The 20,303-nt window shown below is 44.9% G+C and overlaps 6 protein-coding genes across 6 annotated transcripts; 3 read left to right on the top strand and 3 right to left on the bottom strand.

Annotated features, from left to right (window-relative positions):
* Positions 1 to 124: 124 nt before the first annotated feature.
* VTP21DRAFT_379 (uncharacterized protein) lies at positions 125 to 6,595 on the bottom strand (the record flags this gene model as incomplete). Its single annotated transcript, XM_069394130.1, has 15 exons — positions 125 to 201; positions 273 to 429; positions 495 to 869; positions 945 to 1,321; positions 1,387 to 1,447; positions 1,521 to 1,677; positions 1,745 to 1,926; positions 2,000 to 2,267; positions 2,356 to 2,716; positions 2,796 to 5,400; positions 5,470 to 5,737; positions 5,801 to 5,958; positions 6,041 to 6,166; positions 6,228 to 6,454; positions 6,541 to 6,595. 15 exons carry the CDS (start codon positions 6,593 to 6,595, stop codon positions 125 to 127), a joined length of 5,454 nt encoding a protein of 1,817 aa, XP_069256758.1.
* A 334-nt stretch (positions 6,596 to 6,929) lies between these two features.
* Positions 6,930 to 8,612, top strand: VTP21DRAFT_378 (uncharacterized protein; the record flags this gene model as incomplete). The annotated part of the gene is made up of 3 exons (XM_069394119.1): positions 6,930 to 7,160; positions 7,222 to 7,836; positions 7,902 to 8,612. 3 exons carry the CDS (start codon positions 6,930 to 6,932, stop codon positions 8,610 to 8,612), a joined length of 1,557 nt encoding a protein of 518 aa, XP_069256757.1.
* An 870-nt stretch (positions 8,613 to 9,482) lies between these two features.
* On the top strand, positions 9,483 to 13,028 carry VTP21DRAFT_377 (uncharacterized protein; the record flags this gene model as incomplete). Its single annotated transcript, XM_069394108.1, has 2 exons — positions 9,483 to 10,055; positions 10,131 to 13,028. The coding sequence occupies 2 exons, from the start codon at positions 9,483 to 9,485 to the stop codon at positions 13,026 to 13,028; spliced, it is 3,471 nt and encodes a 1,156-aa protein (XP_069256756.1).
* Positions 13,029 to 13,761: 733 nt separating this feature from the next.
* On the top strand, positions 13,762 to 15,366 carry VTP21DRAFT_376 (uncharacterized protein; the record flags this gene model as incomplete). The annotated part of the gene is made up of 8 exons (XM_069394097.1): positions 13,762 to 13,775; positions 13,835 to 13,938; positions 14,013 to 14,069; positions 14,146 to 14,236; positions 14,314 to 14,428; positions 14,499 to 14,544; positions 14,606 to 14,897; positions 14,961 to 15,366. The coding sequence occupies 8 exons, from the start codon at positions 13,762 to 13,764 to the stop codon at positions 15,364 to 15,366; spliced, it is 1,125 nt and encodes a 374-aa protein (XP_069256755.1).
* Positions 15,367 to 15,962: 596 nt separating this feature from the next.
* Positions 15,963 to 16,232, bottom strand: VTP21DRAFT_375 (uncharacterized protein; the record flags this gene model as incomplete). The annotated part of the gene is made up of 1 exon (XM_069394086.1): positions 15,963 to 16,232. One exon carries the CDS (start codon positions 16,230 to 16,232, stop codon positions 15,963 to 15,965), a length of 270 nt encoding a protein of 89 aa, XP_069256754.1.
* Positions 16,233 to 18,009: 1,777 nt separating this feature from the next.
* On the bottom strand, positions 18,010 to 19,608 carry VTP21DRAFT_374 (uncharacterized protein; the record flags this gene model as incomplete). Its single annotated transcript, XM_069394075.1, has 4 exons — positions 18,010 to 18,532; positions 18,597 to 19,225; positions 19,297 to 19,425; positions 19,504 to 19,608. The coding sequence occupies 4 exons, from the start codon at positions 19,606 to 19,608 to the stop codon at positions 18,010 to 18,012; spliced, it is 1,386 nt and encodes a 461-aa protein (XP_069256753.1).
* Positions 19,609 to 20,303: the final 695 nt, after the last annotated feature.

The raw sequence follows: 20,303 nt of genomic DNA, 5'->3' as shown, positions 1-20,303 counted from the left end.
AGGTGAGAAGCTATAAGATTAATTAACTAGAGGCAAAAAGGCGGGTTAGAGCAAAGAAAAAATATACACAGACTAGTTTAGTAACGATAACCGCTAAATCTAACTTGCAGAGTTTAATAAATAATTACGGCAGATATTTTGTATAATAATCGGGGTTGGCCCAGTAGCAGGTAATCAGATCCTTATCAATTAAAGGAGAATCTGTAAAAACAAAGAAATGGGTTAGTATCGAATCAATAAAGCCCATCTTCAAAAGAAGGGGTTGCATATACCATGCTCCTCAAAGAAGTGATCCTGGGAAAACAACGAAACGACAGAGGGCTTTTTAATGGTTTGGGTGCGCACAGCACCTTTTTGGATCAAGTGGTCGAGAATGTCCTTTAGTTCGCCTCGGGTCAGAACAACGTCCAGGAGTCGCTGGATGTTAGACTATTACATAAAATTAAGATAAAATCAGCAATGACATGTTAATCCGTGGGAGAATTGATAGTCACCTCATAGATTCCCGGTTTTCTTACTATCAAGTCCAAAACCACCTCAATACAAGCTATTAACACGGTTTCTATCACTTTTCCGCGGATATCAATCCACATCCGTGGTATCGACATGTTTTTCTCTCGTCCTTGTGTTAAAAGTGGGGTGATATTAGGCTGGGTGGGACTTTCTTCCAAGAAGGGTTGGTTGCCACCACTTATTTCTTCCGCTTCGCGTAACTTGACCATCCATGCGGTAGTATATTGTTGATCAACAAATCTTATAGTATTAATGCCAACACGAGCAATGGGTGGATTCTCGACTGAGGTGAGCGACTTGATGTGTTTAAGAATGGTTTGATCCGAGATGCTACTAGAAGTTTCTTGTAGTTTATTCTATGGAATTAGAAATTAGATTGGTTTAGAGGCGGATGGGGTGACTTCAATGGGAAAAGAGAGAAATATTTTTACCTTAATATCAATTAGGCTCAAGCCCTTCTCACCCGCATCTCTAATCACCCGATACAGTGAAAGGAGTTCGTGCTTTTCCTCCTCAGAATCGTATTGTACGCCAATCATCTCGACGTCGTCTGGCTTGCCATCTGTATCTTCGGGTATGGACGGGGAACGCCGTGGGCGCTTGCTAGGGTTACCTTGGCTTGAAGAATCACTTGATTCTGGGAGATTCTTGCGCTTACGGGCGGGAAACAGAGAAAAGGAAAAGAGTTTTGACAATGAAAAGGACGATTTTTCTGTTGTAGCTGGTTGCTTTTCTTCTTTTGGTGTTTGCTCATTCTCAATATGCTTGATTGGCGTTACTACCACGTCAAACGTGAATTCATTCGCAACTGATCAAATGTAAATATGATATAAATTGATGATGTGTATCGTCTAAAGCCATTAATAATTTTACCTTTGCGGGAATGTAGTTGATCAAGTGGCGCAAAGTGCAAATTTTTCGCGTCCAGAGTGAGCTAAACATACATTAAAAATATAAGAAATCTGTGTAATCGCATCCACCCTGGATAAAAAAGAGGTTTAATTTACCGAGCCGTGGGCGAGTTTGTTGAGAAAGCATGCCATGGCACCACTATTCGATAGATTACTTGGAATCTCCATCTGATTGTTAAGCTGTTGTTGGTGAAAAGTCGTGGCTTGAGCAAAAATTCCCATAGGCAGATCACCAACAAGTGTATGGAAGAACCTTATATATAGATGCAGGTGAGTCAGTACACTTCTAATGTATCCATACAGCTGTAGGTGGGTTTTACTTTTCAGTAAAGGATACCCCACGCCCAGGAAGACGCCGGTCTCTACCCGGTTTGATCTTGGTCATAGTGCCATGCTTTTTCTCAAGATCGAGCACGCGACTAATCAATTCTTGGTGGAAATAATTAAGGACGGTAAACGCCACCTTGGAATTGTAGCTAGTTTTAGGTGTCATTAATATCATCTATCACAAGGAGAGAAAAAAAAAGAAACTCCATTAGTAAACAATTAGTCTATATGAAATAATGACAGGGTACCTTAATCAACACTTTCAATAGGTAAAGCTTCTCGTCATCAACTTGCTCGCATGATTGGTATGTCATATCGGAAATGGTGGAGTCGTTAGAAAACAAGACCAACGGGAGCCCATGTGATACAAGCAATCCCATCTTTAAAGATGTTCTACTGCTATATAAATCATCGATGCGCGAAGCAGAGTGAGAATCGGCGGATGTTGATATATCAAATAACTGTTCAACCAGCGCTGGATCTCGGGGAAGTGGGGTGTTGGGGGGACCAGTCTCACTGTGGGTTTATTGTCAGCAATAAGTGAATCAGATATGTATCAGGAAGAAAATTTATCAAAGTGGAGAATCCCAAAACGGATAAATACCTCTCCTCTCTGAGTCGTTGTGCAAAGTAATCATAAAAAGATTTCATGTCATAGTCATTTGGGTCCGAAGGGTGGGGATCCACAATGTCACCGCATTGAATACCCTTTCGATAAATATCATCCCAGCGTTGAATCAAAACATTAAGGCGTGCCTGTTTCATATGATCCTTGAAAAGAACATCACTGCGTCGCTTGCACTGTTCTGGACTGAGATTGGGGAAGAGCTGCGTGACAGGGCGCCAGAAATATTTTCCAGTGCTTCTACTGCGATGTCGATTAATGGCAACCGCAAGAAGCATTATTTCATCGGCTTCAGGCGTCCAACGGTGACGTGTGCGTGTATATTCTTCCAAATTCTCGTCTATGGGAGTAATACAAAAATAGGAATAGAATTAAAGACAAAGAAATTTCCTTGTCAATTCATACGAATAGAAGCATACCCGTCTGTGTACTTCCTTCTTGTTCCCTATCAGCCTTCTTATTGCGTCTTTTCCGGCCCAGTCGTTTATGCAAACGAACACTCGATTTGGGTTCCTTTTGACCCCGGAACTTGCGCAGCTCCGCAAACTTCCGTGTCAACTTATCAGAGATGCCATCGCTGACTTGAGGTGGTTGGGGTTGCTGCCCGTCAATACTCGTGCTGTTCGATCTCCGAGTTCTCGGTGTCCTCGATTGCCTCGTTCTCTGCTCCTTCATGCGCTGATAATAGGTGGCAATTTTTACCTTCATGATTTTTTTGTTGAAAAAGTCTTGCACGGCCTCCGACGGGAGTGAAAGCTCATTGGCAAGTCGACGGATCTGATTCTCGTCAGGGGTGAGCAGCAAGCCAGCACGGCGACTTGCGTGTTGCTCTAAGACCATCCGCTGCTCTAGACTGTAGTGATAGTCAACCCTCCATTCTCGGTTACGGCAGATGAACTTGGTGAGGTAGTTGAAAAGCTCGCGTTGCATGTTTTCTGTTCCCTGAAAGCCGATAGCGCGTGGCTCCTCATCCTCATTCTCGGCTTCGTATTGGTCTTCCAAGTTTTCCTCAGCACTCGCTTGTTTTGTGCATAGATATTGCAAGTCTTTCCAGTAGCGTTCACCCTGAGCTACCGTCTCAACTTCATAAATACCAAGCGGCTCTTTATCGTTTTCGGCAAAGTTGTGCATACGAGCTGAGCATGTCACCAAATAAGCGGGAAAGAGGCTGCTCTCGGAATGGGCGGCACGTTCCTCTAGATCTTGTTGAAACTGTTCAGTAAAGGGGTCTTCGTGTTTGAGCTTATGCGGCCTAACTAGATCAAGTGCCATTAGAATGTTTAAGCTGCGTCTCAAGCGGACACGCATTTTGCGTTGTTCTCCGCGCAGAAGACTACCGCGCAATGGCTCCGGAAGCTCTGAGAGCTTGATATGAATCGGCTGGCTTGCTTTAATATAATTATCGAGAAGTGTGTTGCGCGATCGCTGTCCAATTGCTTTCAGGTAGAGTTCGAGCGGCATGCTCTCCATCAGAGCACTAGCAGGGATGGTTCGAGTTTCCGTGTCCACCCGAGAGTCCAGCTTCGACTCAGGGTCTACCAATTGCAGCAGCCAAAGATGGATCCATTTGGCTCGCAACATTCGAGGCTCTATGAACCCATAGCCCTGTGCTATTGTGATCCAGTGTTCTTCAACATGTTCAGCGATTTCAGATTCGGTCCTCTGTGGCATAGGTGTCGCCTCGGGATCTTCCGTATCTGGAGCCAACCGCTTCCTTATATCACCAATCCGCTCGACCTCCATATCCACCTCGCGAATTTTAATTTGCTTCGTGGTGGATCCCCCAAGCATGTTGTAGAGGTATCGTGTCCGTACTTGAGCGACGTATTGCTTTATATCTTCGTCGGACTGACTGGCCTCGGAATGCATAAGAAACGTCGCTGCCTTATGTGTACCATTTAGAATCGGGAAGCTGACAATAAACTTTTGCAGCATTCCTTTCTCTTCCATAGCGTCGGCAAGACGAGTCAGTGTCTTTCTGTCGGTCTTAAACGGCGTACCGCCATAGAGCCTTGCAAACTCTTCGTCGTAAGTGGAGATGGAACGAGTGTTTAGCTCCAAAATTCTGTGTGTTTCAAGGAGGCTTAGAAGCGCTTGCCTGCGCTGCTCAGAAGTAACACCGGTCATCGGAGTGTGGACAGGAGTCGCGCTGGGAGTAGAGTGGCTGGAAACTGGAGTCTCGCTGACTAGAAGAGGAGCCCGTGTAGATTTAGGAGTGGTAATTTCAATTCTACTGATTGAAGCAGTAGTGGATCCCGACCCGATGGAGGTGTCGCTTTGGGCGACGCCATGTTTCGAGGGAGTTGTGCCTGGTCTCTCAGCGTCTTCTGCTGCCGCCGATTTTGACGACATTCTTGAGACTGGCAACCTTTTGGGAGTGGTAGTTGCATTTTTTCGACGGGAAGCCGTTGATGACGGAGGAGATTTGCGTTTCAAAGATCTATTCATCTTCGTATTCTTAATGATGACATCGAATGCCTGCTTCGAACTTCCTACCGATGCTTCTATGCCTCCTCCTGAACTCTCCATGGCAGGCTGTGCTTGTAATGCGCTCTGCACAAAATAACGAAACTGTCGTTGCTTGCCGTGAAACTCAGAGCGGCGCTCCACCTCTAATTCCTTCAGCTCCTCTGGGACTGCCTTCATAAGCCGGTCTATTCGCGCTTGTAAAGCTTTTATGCTAACCTTGCTAAGCTTTTGGCGCAATTCCACGCTCGAGACTCCGTGCTCGCCGGAGATTTGTATAAGTCTGTAGATTTGACTTGTTAACGGCAAATCAATTAGAAATTCCTCACTTCGCTCCGCAGGGTCGTTGGGTATACTGGTCAGCATCGCCGTTTCCGAGGGGACATCTGCTCTTGTGGACGAAGTGCCATATGGTTTTAGTAAACGGATACACCGGTCTGAACCCTTTTTATTGTCCTTTCTTAGAACGTTAAGCCTTTCAATGTAACCTTTACGGGCAAGGAACTGGATCTGGCGGTTAAATATCCTTCGTGCATTTTGGGTAGACACATCGTAATTCTGGTAGAGGATGAGCCCATCCCAAGTAGTTAGAACAATGCTATTTCGCTTTTCATACTATCTGCTTACCATGCCCTTGATCAAATCTTCCACTACCATCACCTTGTTTGCCGCAGCGTCTAAGAGATCCGATATTTTTTGACGAATTCCGTCCGAGTAGAATTGATTGCTGTCTTCTTCCACAAATATTGGAGTCTCGCCTTGTGCACTGCTGCTCCCTAGTATTGCAGGTACCCCACCCATTTTCGAGGTTTGATAACCTTTATTTTGCTCACAGAAGCGAACATGCACACACAACTGAGTATACTTTCCCATCGATATTATCGGAAACTTAATACTATTCATAAAAATATTAAAAAATAAAAAAAGGAGCTTTTTGTATATGTATCATGGAACTTACATGAGTTTTTGATTTAAAAGCTCCTTGATATAGTGAAAAACGGAGCGCGAATCCAAGTCAAGGTCTCTGGAAATATCAATCTGACTAGCACCGGTCGACCTCGCTTTGGCGATGCGATCTAAAATGATTCTGCATGCCTCAGACAAGGTTTGATCGGCCTGCGTTTGGAGTAAAATACACAAAAATTCAATTCAAGCTCAATTTGCAAGTAAAAGAAAAACGCGTCTATGCTATACGAACCGTCAGCACAACAGCATCCCGATATTTCTGGCTAACAACAATTCGTAGCTGGTCTCCATATTTTTCGGCAATCTGGACGTACGGGGTGTCTGAGCTTATCTTAAGTGGACGATAATTCAATTTTTTCTAATAAAGCAATGAAAAATAAGTCCAGCAGTTAAAGGAAACTATGCATGGCACTACATACTGCGACCACTTTAGAGGTTTTTTTCCCACTAGGTGTTACATCCGCTTCTGTTGTCACATTCTGTTCTAAATTCTCAAAGAACGTGGCCCAATTCGAGTTGACAATAACTCTCCATAAGTAAGATTTGTAGGCATTATCTATTACTGGGGCAATGTTCTCTCCCAGTTCCTCAACACGCTTTCTCACTGCTTGCTCCGCAAACGACCACATGCGCGGCAGATCACAACCTAAAATGAAGGATATAATAGTTGATACGATTAAATACTCCCTCAAGTGATCAAGTCGATGCAATCGAATCTTGAGGATAACATACCTTCTGCACCATCAAGCGCGATTTCCTCCTGAACTCTAGAAATAACGTACTCCATACAAGGAAGATCGTCGCGAATGCAAAAGCAGGGAGAGTGGACAAAAAAAAAAATGTTTATAACAATAAATCTGGGGAATATGAAAAATTGTGCGAAATAAAAGTGCGAAATAAAATAAAGTCACTTCAGGACTGCTTCTCGGACAGGGCATTCAACTGCGCCGCGCACTCTCTTCCGGTATGTTACTCACTTGCCTCGAATGAGTCATTGTCGTTCCGATGCGGGAAAGTATATTGCGAGTTGAATATAGCACTTAGACAGGACACAATTTTGTTTTCTTGATTCGACGTTCTATTTTAATTTTCATTTCCTGTGTTTTGCTTGGTATCAAAATATGAGTGCTCCAAGCCGCGTCGTAATATTGGGGGGTGGCATCTCAGGTCTTAGCGCGGCTTATTTTCTGGCCAATGCTCTACCAAAAATCAAAATTACATTATTGGAGAGTTCAGAGAGATGGGGTGGTTGGATTCGGTCAAGTCGAGAGGGTGACCAGGGGGTCTTGTTTGAACGGGGGCCTCACACCCTCAGATGTAACGGAGCGGGTGGTTATGTTCTTATTGATACTGTAAATATTACTTAATAATGATCTTAAATCTTTTTTTACTCAATTGCTCTTGAGTTGATAGATTAGCCGACTCAATCTGTTACCTGAGCTGATTACAGTTCCAAAAACTCAACCGGCAGCAAAAAATCGCTTTATATACCACTCAGGTAGACTCAATCAATTACCCACCTCTCCTCTCTCGCTTCTCTTCGATCGCTCTCCCGCCCTAAAGGGTCTTATAACTGGCGCCCTCCGAGAGCCATTCGTGAGCCGGATATCTGATGATGTGGAGGATGAAAGTGTCTACGACTTTGTTTCTCGCCGGTTTAACGACAACATTGCATCTAACCTAATATCGGCGGTCATGCATGGAATTTATGCCGGCGATGCGCGTGAACTAAGTGTGAGAGCAACTATGCCCTATCTATGGGATGCGGAAAAAGTGTACGGGTCCGTTCTTCTAGGAATGATCCGCGGAGGGTTGGAGACCTATCGAGAGAAGGGGATTAAGTGGAGAGCCAGGAGAGAGAACTTTGACCTCTATGAGCACATGGATAAAGTGAGCATGTTTAGCTTTAAGAATGGAGTTGAATCGCTCCCGCAAGCACTGGTGAAGGCACTCTCACAGATGCCAAACGTGAAGATGGAAACAAATCAGCATGTATTGCAGCTAATGTTCGAGAACGACCGGGTCCGAGTATGTATTCAAGATTTTTAGCTTTTGATTCCCTAGTCTCTAATAAGCTTCGCCTATTCGATTAGCTGATGCTTTCGTCAAACGAACTAGAGGCCGACCATGTTATCAGCGCCCTCCCTTCCCCGGCGCTTCACCAACTGTTAACTGGAACCACTCCCCTTCCGCATTTAACTCATAACCCGTCAGTCAATGTTGGGGTAGTCAATCTTGCTTATTCATCCGGTGAGGTCCCAGACGGATTTGGATTCCTAGTTCCAGAGTTGTTCATCCAAGAAAGCAAAGGAGTGCTTGGAATTATATTCGACTCTCGCGCCCTCCCCGAACAAGACGAGCGACCCATTACCAAACTCACAGTTATGATTGGCGGCGCTCGTTTACCACATGCATTCCCAGGACAGGATCCCTCCACAATAACTAAACAGCAGCTGCTGGAGCTTGCAACAGATACTGTTAAGCAGACTCTTGGAATCCAGGCTCCTCCTGTGCTATCTGCGGTTGGAATGCAGCAGGGATGCATCCCGCAATATCAGGTAGGCCATATTGGACGGATGCAAGAGCTTCATCGTGCCATGCAAAGTACCACCGGACACCGCCTCTCCGTTACGGGCAGCAGTTATAACGGCATTGGCATAAAGGATTGTGTGCTTGCTTCATGGACCCTCGTGGAAGACTTGTGTAAATTTGGGGCGCTTGCTTCTCAGCCCTCATTCGTGGTGACCGGACTCAATGTATTGGAAGATCAGAGCCTGGAGCGTTTTGCAGTGGGCGCCAAATAATTTATATATAAGCCCTTATGGGCCGAGGATATCCCAATAAACTGTACATGTATTTCACAAAATACCCTCGGAGATATTAAGTGATATTAAAGGATGAGTGCACAAACCGTTGACATATCCCTAGCAGCTCCCACTCTAAGTTAAAGTTTCCCCATTCCATCGCAATCAGTGTGACCGGGTCTGCGCGAGAACAGCTAATCATGGGAGGGTTCCCGATAATAAGGATGCGTCTATTCCAGGAAGTCAGGCGGAACTTCCAGAACATTTCTCCAAGCACTTTGGCTCTGGAGAAGGCAAGCCATTCGCGGGGTTGCTCAGTCACACGCTGGCAGAATTTTCCGTGAGCGTTTGCATCAGCTCGCGCAACCCTTCAGAGCCAAAGTCGAGGCGTGAACTCAGTGAAGACTAGCCTCAGGGCGTCATTGGCCTTGCAACTAAGAAGGTTGCCATCGTTCAGTAATCAAGTCAAGCCAGCGGGCACAGAGGCCCCCGCATAAGGAATGCTGGCATTCCTACTGCCACCACGAGGGCCCAAGGTTCGACAAAGCGCAAGTTTTGCCGGCGCCAGATTGGAGTAGCACCCCGGCGAACAATAGCGGTCCTTAGTATCCATAAGGGATGTCCGCCCACTGTGCAACCACATTGCGAAGCAATTTCCGATGCCCTTTATCCCGGTCACCTTGCACCGGTTATTAATACTCAGCCCGCAAAATCCTTGGGTGGTGAAGCCTGTCTCTGGGTTGGAATAAGCCCTATTATGCTATCGAAACTGAAGGGGTTAGTAAATAAATGAATTTTGGGCCTTGCGCGCTCTATTAATACCTTTTCCCATCCCTCTCTTTGATTTCCTATTCTTCTCATCATTCTAGTATGCAAACAGCTGGGGCGGAGGACAAGGTGGAAATGAATATCCTGATGGAGCAGTCCTCCACGCTGGACACCGAGGGGTCTAATACCTCCACGGCGGTTCCATCGGCGTCCATCATGGCGGCTGATGGACAAGGCAAAATCACCTTCTCCCAGCCGACTCTCCCAGATCGCTCTCGCACTTTGACGCGCTCTGACCCGCGAGGCTTGCCTCAATCCACCCCTGAGGAGCATGCTGCCATCAGAGCCAAGTTCAACAAATCCAAGAAGAAGGGCAAGAAGGAGATCGAGCAGGTTAACATCGATGAGCATCTGCTCTCGCCTGAGGATTGCGCCAAGCGCTACTCTACTTCAATCAATCCCACAAAGCCTGCCGAATCTCGTGGCTTGGACCCTTATCATGCGACCCGTTTGCTGAAAGAAAATGGCCCTAATCAGTTGACCCCTCCCAAGAAGAAACATGCCATTGTCAAGTATCTTGAATGCCTCTCCACTCTTTTCAATCTCCTTCTCATTGTTGCCGGCGTAATCGAATACATCCTTTATGGAATCGATCCGGTAGGAAATTTCCCTAATGTAAGCCTTATTTTACATTGTTTGGCTCTAGATTCCTTGCATCCATATTGAATGCTGTATTGGATTATGTTTTAGACTTACCTCGGAGCCATCCTCATCGTCGTCGCTTTCCTGAATGCTTTCATCGAATTCTATCAGATGCAGAAATCGGCGGCAATTCTTGAGTCATTCCTTAACATGATCCCCGCTACTTGCCGATGCATTCGTGAGGGAAAGTTGCTACAAATGCCCGCGTCGAATCTTGTGCTCGGTGACGTTGTGTTCTTGCGAATGGGCGACAAAGTTCCAGCCGACGTTTTCCTGTTCTCCTGCAGCGAGATGAAGGTGGATAATTCCTCCTTAACCGGTGAATCCGAGCCACAAGAACGCTCCGTGACGAATACCCACAAGAATCCGCTTGAAGCGACTAATATGCTATTCAATGGGACCTTGATCGTTGCTGGGGAGGGATACGGAATTGTGGTGCGCACAGGCGACCGCACTGTTCTCGGGCAGATTGCTGGTTTGACGGCGGGTGAAGACAAGCGCAAGTCCCCACTTTCGCAAGAGATCGACAACTTCGTCAAGATCATCGCCTCTATTGCCATCGTTACCGCTGCTATCTTCTTTGGAATCGGTTTCAGAGTCAATAACGGCAACATTGGTCTTACCCTCAACTTTGCTATTGGTGTGCTCGTGGCCTGGGTGCCGCAAGGATTGCCAGCCACCGTCACTATGCTGCTGACCATTGCTGCCAAGCGCATGGCCCAGCGGAACGTACTCGTCAAGGATCTGCAAGGGGTAGAAACCCTTGGTGCCATCACCCTTCTTGCCACGGACAAGACTGGCACGCTCACTCGCAACCAGATGACCGTGACCAACATTTGGACCGGCCTTCGGATGATGACTGTTCACCGATCTCTGAACCAAGAAGAAGAATTGGCCACTTCGGGTACGCCTGGCGTCAGCGAGATCATGCACATTTCTAGCCTTTGCACTCGCGCTAAATTCGATCGAACGGATGTGCCCATCGACCAACGGGAGGTCCTAGGTGATGCTACGGAGGCAGGTCTTTTGCGGTACGCGGCCCAGAACTTGTCGGAGTTTGAAAAGGCCCAAGAACTGTATCCCAAAGTATTCGAAATTCCCTTCAACTCTGACAACAAGTGGCATATGTCCATCCACAAAATGCCCCACAGCACCGGCGACCTCACCCTCTTCATCAAGGGTGCACCTGAACGCGTGCTACGCCTCTGCGACACCATCCTCGACAACGGGATCGTTCCACTGACCGATAGGCATCGCGAGCAATTCCAAAACGCGTACGAGTATATGGCATCCAAGGGACATCGTGTCCTTGCGTTTGCGCAATTATTGATGCCACGCGAGCAATATCCTTCCGACTTTGAGTTCAGCAAGGAGAAAAAGAACTACCCGACCTCTGGCCTCACCTTTGTCGGGCTAACCTCCCTTGAAGATCCACCCAAACATGGCGTTCGTGAGGCTATTGGCCGCTGCCGCTCTGCTGGCATTAAAGTCATGATGGTGACGGGAGACCATCCTCTCACTGCAGAGGCCATCGGTCGGAAAATTAACTTGGTCTTGTCGGATACACGCGAAATGGTTGCAAAACGTACTGGGCGTCAGGTCGACGATGTGGGAGAGGATGAATATGATGCCATTGTCATCCACGGAGAAATGATCGACGCGCTCACCGACCAAGAATGGGATCGTATTTTCTCAAAGACGGAGATCATTTTTGCGCGTACCTCGCCCCGCCACAAGCTAGAGATCGTTAAACGTGCCCAATCGATGGGACATATCGTCGGCGTAACAGGTGATGGTGTGAACGATTCCCCCGCTCTGAAGAAAGCCGACCTCGGCATTGCTATGAATCAATCCGGCAGTGACGTGTCGAAGGAGGCTGCTGCCATGATCCTTCTGGACGACAACTTTGCATCCACCGTCCACGGTATCGAAGAGGGCCGTTTGATCTTCACTAACCTAAAGAAATCCATCCGCTACACTATCTCGCACTCGACCCCTGAGGTAGTACCCCAGCTCCTCTACGTCGTTGCTCCCATTCCTTTGGGTATCTCGGCCATTCTTATTCTCGTGATCGATCTTGGCTTTGAGCTATTCCTTGCTCTTTCCTTCGCCTGGGATAAACCCGAAACTAAGTCCGGTCTGATGAAATTACAGCCCCGTAAGCCTGTTACTTCCCGATCCATTGAGCGACTTCGGCGGATTGCCCTTCGCCGCTTGCCTACCCGCATTGACGAAGAAACCGGCGAAGCAGTGCATCCAGGGCGCGTCGCAACGATGGCCCATCGTGTCAAACGTGTGTTCACTCTTGATTTCTGGCGCGAGAACCTCATTGATTCCACGGGCGCGGAATTGCTTGTGGACGGTGACCTACTCTTATGGGCCTATCTTGAAGCGGGTATCATGGAGACCATTGCAAGCATGCTATCCTTCTTTGTTGTGTTGAATTATCACGGCATTTCTCCCTATGACTGTCGTCAGATGGCTCTGGAGGGTAGTTATTTCCGGGATGATTCGCCTAACTATACAACCGCCTCGGGTCGAGTTCTCACGTACTTGGAACAGAAGGATGCTCTCGCACAAGGACAATCCATTCTCTATCTGAGCATCATGATCATGCAGGCCTTCAACATGTTTGCATGCAAAGCACGTCTGCGCCTGCCTTTTGGCAAATTCATGTTCAGCAACCCTTACAACTTTGCTGGTTTGGCGGGGGGTGCTGTGCTTGCGATGGCAATCGTTTACATTCCCCCTTTTAACATTCCTTTTGGCACCTCCTGGCGTCTCTCGCCCATGTTCTGGCTCATCCCTATCGCCTTCGGCTTCCTTCTTATTGCCTACACCACCTTCCGTATCTGGATCATTCGCAAGACCCGACCCATCCGCTTCAACCCGGAGATCGACAACCTCCAGATGCACCCCACGACCTACACTGTGAAGGCGGGTTAAAAAAATAGAACTTTGTTTTTGCCGCTACTATTTATTTAATTATACATTATTATTTCCACCACGTTTTGTCCTCGCCTTCCTTAGAGATGTCAATTTTTTTCTTTCATAGAGTTATATATTATCTTACTTTATTTTGTGCATTATATTTCCCTTCACACCTCGCATATACCTCTATGATATGATCTACAAATTCTCAAAATAAATTTGAGGAATACTTAATTATAATAATAATACAGCTATTAAGTGAAACACCGAGAGTCTCCTTTGGCGAAAGATATGAGTTTTCATGGTGGATCCAAAGAGAAATTTTCCTTTCTATGGCCAATTTTAATATTTCATCTACTGAGGCACAGCACTCCACTTCAGTATATTTGAGGGGTGAGGCCAGCCTGTGAAGGGAGTGCTAATATCTTCTCTGTATTTTAACCGTTCGTTTGGAACTTTAAGATTTATTTCACCCAGAGATTCGACGAAGTTTGAAATTTGAACCTGCTGGCTAAAAATAAAATAAGGTTCTTTCAACGAAATTTCTCGGTGTTCTTTTAGAATTTTCATATTGGTTTTTCCCCTGAGAAGCTCATCTTAGGGATTATTGATGGCTATTTAATTGGACACTCTTGGATATCGACTTATAGTATTCCTACACCTTGGTTAATTGGGCAACCTTGTTAAATTAATTCCATATACCTTCCTTATATACTACTTGTATCTATACATCTCTGGGCATACCATCATGATCGATGACAAGTAGATTTCTTATTCCCGATGATAATCAGATGGCTTTTGTTGATGTGGTTCCTTAATAGGTACATAGGTTTATTACTAGCTCTGTCGTCGTCGTTGTTAATCGGAGTGAGCTTTATCATAACTAAAAAAGGATTAATATCATCTAATGTGGATGGAAAATCAGGTAAGTACACTGTAGATGGGTCTATTCATTGGACAGTTCGTCTAATCCATTCATCTGATATGCTCCTTCCTTAGCCGGTGATACATATTCATTTCTTCAAAACTCGCTATGGTGGTGTGGAATCATAACAAGTAAGATGAATCGTAATATGAGAATATTTCTAAAAAATTGTCCTGAATACGTGTACGTGTATACTTTTTATTGTAGTGGGACTTGGCGAAGTGGCCAATTTTGCTGCCTACACTTTTGCGCCTGCTATTCTGGTTACCCCTCTTGGTGCACTAAGCGTTATCATAGGGTATGTCATTTCTCTCTCCCATTTACATAGTGAAGGTCGAAGACCATTGACATACAGAGTCTCAATTTCTTATTCAGAGCAATACTGGCGTCGTTTTTATTGAAAGAGGAGCTTAAAAACATCGGCAAAGTGGGATGTATGTTATGTGTTATTGGAGCTCTACTTATCGTACTTCACGCACCCGAAGATAAAGTGAGAATAATGGACAGCCCTTATTAATATAGACATGACCTAATTTGATGCACCTCATTCAAATAAATAGGATGTCCAGACAGTGGATGAGATACTTCATTATGCGGTTCAACCACGTAAAGCCTAATCAGCCCATTTTTACAATTCCGTTTGCCTTATGAGTTTCCTCGTTTTTAGCTTTTCTTATCTATACCATTTTCGTCTTGGTATTCACTATCTTTATGATCTACCGCATCGCTCCAAAATACGGCAAGAAGAATCCGTTGGTCTACCTCTCCATCTGCTCACTAGTGGGCTCCATCTCCGTGATGTCTGTGAAAGGCTTTGGTGTTGCTCTTAAGCTCACCCTTGCGGGCAATAATCAGCTCACTCACCCATCCACCTACGTGTTCGCCCTAACGACTGGCTGTGCGATCCTCATCCAGATGAACTACTTTACAAAGGCTCTGGATGCTTTCTCCACCAACGTGTAAGCATGGCTATTGCTTGGCCACTATTTTGTTTTGTGTAAATTGACATTTTGACCAAACAGGGTGAATCCGATCTACTATGTGTTTTTCACCACCGCCACGATCCTTGCCTCGGTCATTCTGTTCCAAGGCTTCAACACCTCCAGCACGGTGAACATTGCCTCTCTATTCTGCGGTTTCCTAACCATTTTTGCTGGCGTATTCCTTCTCAATTCGTCGCGTACGACCAACAGCGCTCGCGAGTCGATGCTGATCGATAAAATGGCCATTCCCAGACCAAGTTTGAACCTAGGGAACAGGCGGAATTTCTCTCGCTCGAGTCACTACAAGGGTCCGGGTGGCAATTCGCATCGATCTATTGAAAGATCCCGGCTGTCGATGGGGAGCGAGTCCATCCTTTTGAATACTCTTGACGAAGAGGCCAGCAGTTCGGAAGACGAGGAATTAATTCACATTACTGCAGCATGATTACTTTTTTTTCCAATTTATATATATCTGTTGAAGTTGTTTATTATTACAGCCAAATAGACAATTATACCACCATTTGGTCGACTACTAGCCTTTTGAAGTTGAAACACAACGAATCGGACACCGAAATGAAGATTAATCACCTACAAAGAGCAAATTTAACGCTTTTAGACATAACTCTTCAACTTTGAATATAGAATACCAAACAGAAGTAATGTTAGCAGAATATTTGTAACGAAGTGGATAAAATTTCACTTTCAATAAGTGCAGAATTTTGACTTAAAGAACCAGTCTATCCATGCAATATCCATTGACTTGTTCGAAATGGCTATCCTTCCAACAGTGCAAAGGGAAGGAAATCTCTCTAGAAAATTGATTCTAAGGCACAAAATAGAGAAAGAGAGACATATTATATCACATCATTGCAACGCTATGGGTTTATTTTTCAAGTTGATAATGAATTGCCTCCAAATAATACGATACATGTCATTATATGCTCTGTTATCATTTTCAATTACCTCAAAGTGCTATAAAATGGGTGTTACTTCGTGCAATAAGTGGATCAGGTGGATATAGTGCATGCAAACTCGTGGACGTTAATAGCAGAAGCAAATGGGGGTTTGATTGGAGTTACAGGAGACGGAGCAAGAAGAGGTCCTTCTGCGAGCGAAATCCTGGGGAGAACTAAAAGCTTCGTTCCAGTTTTTAGCGCAGAAACAGACCGGGAAGAGGGTGCCAGCACAAGTGATAGAGCACTGGGTCCGGCGACGAGATCCCCGATCAAAATCGGCCAAATCATCATCCTGGGCACGAGTAAGGCCAACGGAGGCCAAGAAGAGAACCGAGATGAGAAATGTTGCTTTCATCTTGCGATGCGAATCGGATTGAATGATCGGATATATAAGGAAATGAGTGAACAATGACTTTACTTCCCAAGACAAATGAAGGGTATTTATACTCTTTACTTCGTTGACAACCGGGAAAACCAATACTCACAATTCGATTAAACATGCGTTTTAAGAGAATGGCATGCGCGGAATACTATGGAAGTGTCGGCATAATAGGAGAGTGTATGCAAAATGCGATTCAGTCAGCATACATTCAACATACATTTAAGATGTTAAATGGTGAAAATAAAACTACTGAGAAGGAAAATCGAGAAAAAAGGAAAAATGAAAAGTGTGGTAAAGAGGTGGGGAGAAAATAGCAATAAACGGTTTAATCTATGGGGTTTATACAACGGACAACGGTAGGCTTAGTATACAGAGCTAATTTATAATATACAATGATATACAAAGTGCCTCTCCTTGTCCTATAGAGGGATTCCGCTCTTCAACAATTAAATCCGAGACAATATCTGCCTTCATATTTTCGGTGATAAGAATAAAAGATTGTCACCAAGTTATTTTACTTCTTGATAGAGAATAGTCGAACCATGTGACTCCAAGAAAGTAAGGAAGAACACGTCCTTTCGACCTAACCATGCAATTATTTAAATGTATATTTGCATCTTGTAAAGTACTAGAAAGAGAAGTATCGCCACACTGCAGAAAATTGAAGTATACTGTACGTCCATGGTTCTGCAGTCAGATTGAGAATTGCTATTATAAGGCAACTTCACTTGTGCATTACATGGCTTAAGAACTATAATTTAACAAATATGCTCAGGATATCAGAAGAAAGGTTGCAAAGGATGCTAACACTTCTCAGGGATGCGGATCTGATATACAACACTCAAACCGTGGGAGGAGTTTTTAGGGTCGTTTTGATTTTTTTCGCATAGTCTTTGTTTTTATCTAAAGACCGGCCCATTTTCAAAAAAAATTATTTACAGAGTCAGAAACTTCAATGCCTTAGCACAAAAATTTCCTGGTTAAAAGATGATATCCCTTTTAGTCCATTTCCTCCTTTGTTAGATTAAGGCGCCTATTTTTAAGAAAATTTCTTCCTAACTAAAAACTGTGCAGTAAAGAGAGTGACTAATTCATTTTTTTTTTCACATAAACGTTTGCGTAGGTCTCTTTAAATCGGGCTTCTGAAGTGAGTTGCTCTATTCATCATCAAAGGTTATGTCAAAAAACAAAGATACCAGAGGTTCTCAGAAAATCGATTTCGATCGAAGTGATAATCTAGGTTATGTTACGCAACATAGAATATCTTGCTTTTATATTATTTGTATGTACACAGAGAAAATTTCTCATTCCAGCATTTTTTTAAATGTCAAAATCGCGCGATAATTTCTAAAAGCGCTCAGTTTCTTCAAGTAGCTACCCAATATTCGGAAGGCCTTAGTATGTTATGAGATTGGTATATAAATCAGTAGCACCAAAGTACAATCCTATTTTTGAGAATATTCCAAGTTTAACAGAATGTATATCTAATTATACTACCCAAAGGATAGAGTCTCGAGGCATCATGTTAGATACCCGAATCATACTCTTTTTACCAAAAAAGAGGATTACCTAACCGAAGTGAACTGGAGCGGAGAGCATGAAAAATTAACAACACTAAAATTTATTTCTCAATGTTCATTGCTATACAAGTCGCAATACATCTCTCCTGGTCAAAATGGTATATAAATATTTCCGCCATTTTTCCTACTCATGTCGTGTGCACTTTCTTCTGTCCAACTATCCCTTGTGCTTAGTACAAAATCCCGTTTGGTAAAGTCACTCCAATCGAATCCATGGTATCACGAAGCTCTTCGTACGCAATCGAGGATGGATAACGCCTTCCCAATGCATCTCGCGGCCCATATACTTTCTGCCAGTCGCCCATGTTGAAGAGGAGCTGTGGGTGCAGCTGCTTCTTCCCCTCGTCATTAATAAACTTTAGTGGGATGATACGATCTCTGTACAAGTATGTCTTTTGAATGCAATTGGACACCCATCCATAGACAACCCGAATGACTCGAGACGGCAGATTTTCAGATGGTCCATTCCAAGGTGCATATTTCTCTCGATACACCTCAATGTCTTCCTCCTTTAAGCGAAGCCTTCGTGTCTCATCTTGGAATTTCTTATTCTCTTCGAATATCTTCTCAATCATCCACAAGAGAGTGGCGAGTGGCATCTTTGGATCGCCTCCAATTCCCATAAGCTGCCCCCCCCCCAATTTCCCAGTGCACCCCGGGGAACCATGTTTCTTCGATTCGTTGTGGATCTTCCTGCGAGAATGCACGACAAGGCGTGAAAAAGGTGATTCTTTCGTGAATAGACAAAGCGTGGCACACGCGACGCACTATATTGGGGATGTATTGATCATGGAATTGCAAGTATTCGAATCCCCTACCAACAAAGAAGGAGGGAAGGCCAAGAGCACCAACCGTATCCCATAATCCAAGAAACTCAATAGGAGGTTCAGCAAGGTCAATAGGATGACTGCTCTGCGTTCTAATGGATGTTGCCTCTGCCCCCTCGCGTGCATAAACAGGATCTCTGCTCCGGTAAATTTCATAGACACGATCTACCAGGGCGATGTTGGCCGCTTCTAAAATTCCGCAGTGATTAATGATTCCCGAGACGCATCTCGCAGTATAAGCCCCTCGACTGAAGCCAAACAACCATACGCGGGCCTCCGGGTGATAGTACTTAACTATGAATCTATATGCCTCTTTGATTTTCTCGTCAATATCCTTGGCCACAGCTCCACTCAAAAAAAAGTTTTGTATGGTGCCTCCGATTCCCACTCCCGAGTCATAATAAACCACCTGGTCTGTATCGATCTTCATCTCTTCATACAGCTTCCTGACGTTGCTGTTAGCGGCAGGACCGTACCAAGTACCATCACATAACACCACGATTTTCTTTGGTTTCAAAGGTTTGTGAACGAATTCCACATATTTATGAGCCCCATTTTCCTACACAGTAAGGAGTCATGCATCAATAAGGCAGGGCAGGGGAGATTGGCTTAATTCTCTCCACTACTTACAATTCCAACCGTAGCTGCGGTAAGTGGAGTATCTACGAATGGAGTATCGAGAAGGATTTCGGAAGCTTTTTCCGAGATTATGTTTGCGCTTGCCATTACGACGGGAGACTGACCTGAGAGAAGTGCTGGCTGCACAATTGTTAAAAGAGGACGTAGAGCAGAGGCTACAGCTAAACGCACGAGGCCCGGCTTCCTGGTTATTTATACTCTTGCCCAGGAAGCGGGTGTGACGACACGACATCGCCCACGATTGGCCCACCCCCCATTTTTAATATTTCCGGATTTTCCTTCGGCACTTGGTTTGGTTTCCATGTGTTAAGATTTAGCATTCGAAATCCAAACGAATGTGAGAAGCTCCATTTCAAACCGAGTCGCAGCTCTATCGCTCTCGCCCAAGCTGTGGAATGTGAAGGTAAGCGCGCTTGAGGCTCGCTTTTCGGTTTCCCATCGACTAAGGCCGCAACCTCATCTTTTAAGGTTTCTCCAGACACAGCCTTCCAATGCAATTTTTTCCCCATGCCACCGAAGCCGCATGCTGCTGCGCTTCAATCTGGATTTGCCACATAATGGGCAAGCAAACATTCCTCCCATTGTGAAATATGGATGAACATTTGCTTCGAGCACAAGGCGATTGAGAAATCCTTCGCCGTTTCTCGCTGCTCTTCCTTGAATATCAGCTTTTGGCGCTTAAGACATGCCTGTGGAGATCGTGCACTTTACCACATGTGAAAGTGGTGGTTACACCGGGCCCTCTGTATCGCCGGACCAATGGATTTCAGCGAACTGCTTGTCGATGAGAATTTTATAAAATAGCCTTTAGGCTTATCTATTAATTAAGGAGAACTTTTCTTGTGTGCGAGTGACCGTTTGCCGCTGACTAAGTGGAGCCTCCCCGGATAACAGAGAGGAGAACCAATGACATCGAATCAGAATCTTCTTGGAATTGATTAGCCTAGAGCTCTAAAATCACATCTCGGTGCCAACGGAACGCATGGTGCTATCTGAAA

This window comes from Calcarisporiella thermophila (assembly GCF_041956535.1).
Source record: "Calcarisporiella thermophila strain CBS 279.70 unplaced genomic scaffold VTP21scaffold_1, whole genome shotgun sequence".
Classification (NCBI taxonomy): domain Eukaryota; kingdom Fungi; phylum Calcarisporiellomycota; class Calcarisporiellomycetes; order Calcarisporiellales; family Calcarisporiellaceae; genus Calcarisporiella; species Calcarisporiella thermophila.
Note: the sequence above shows the minus strand (reverse complement) of the source record. Positions and strands in the feature narration are given on the sequence as shown.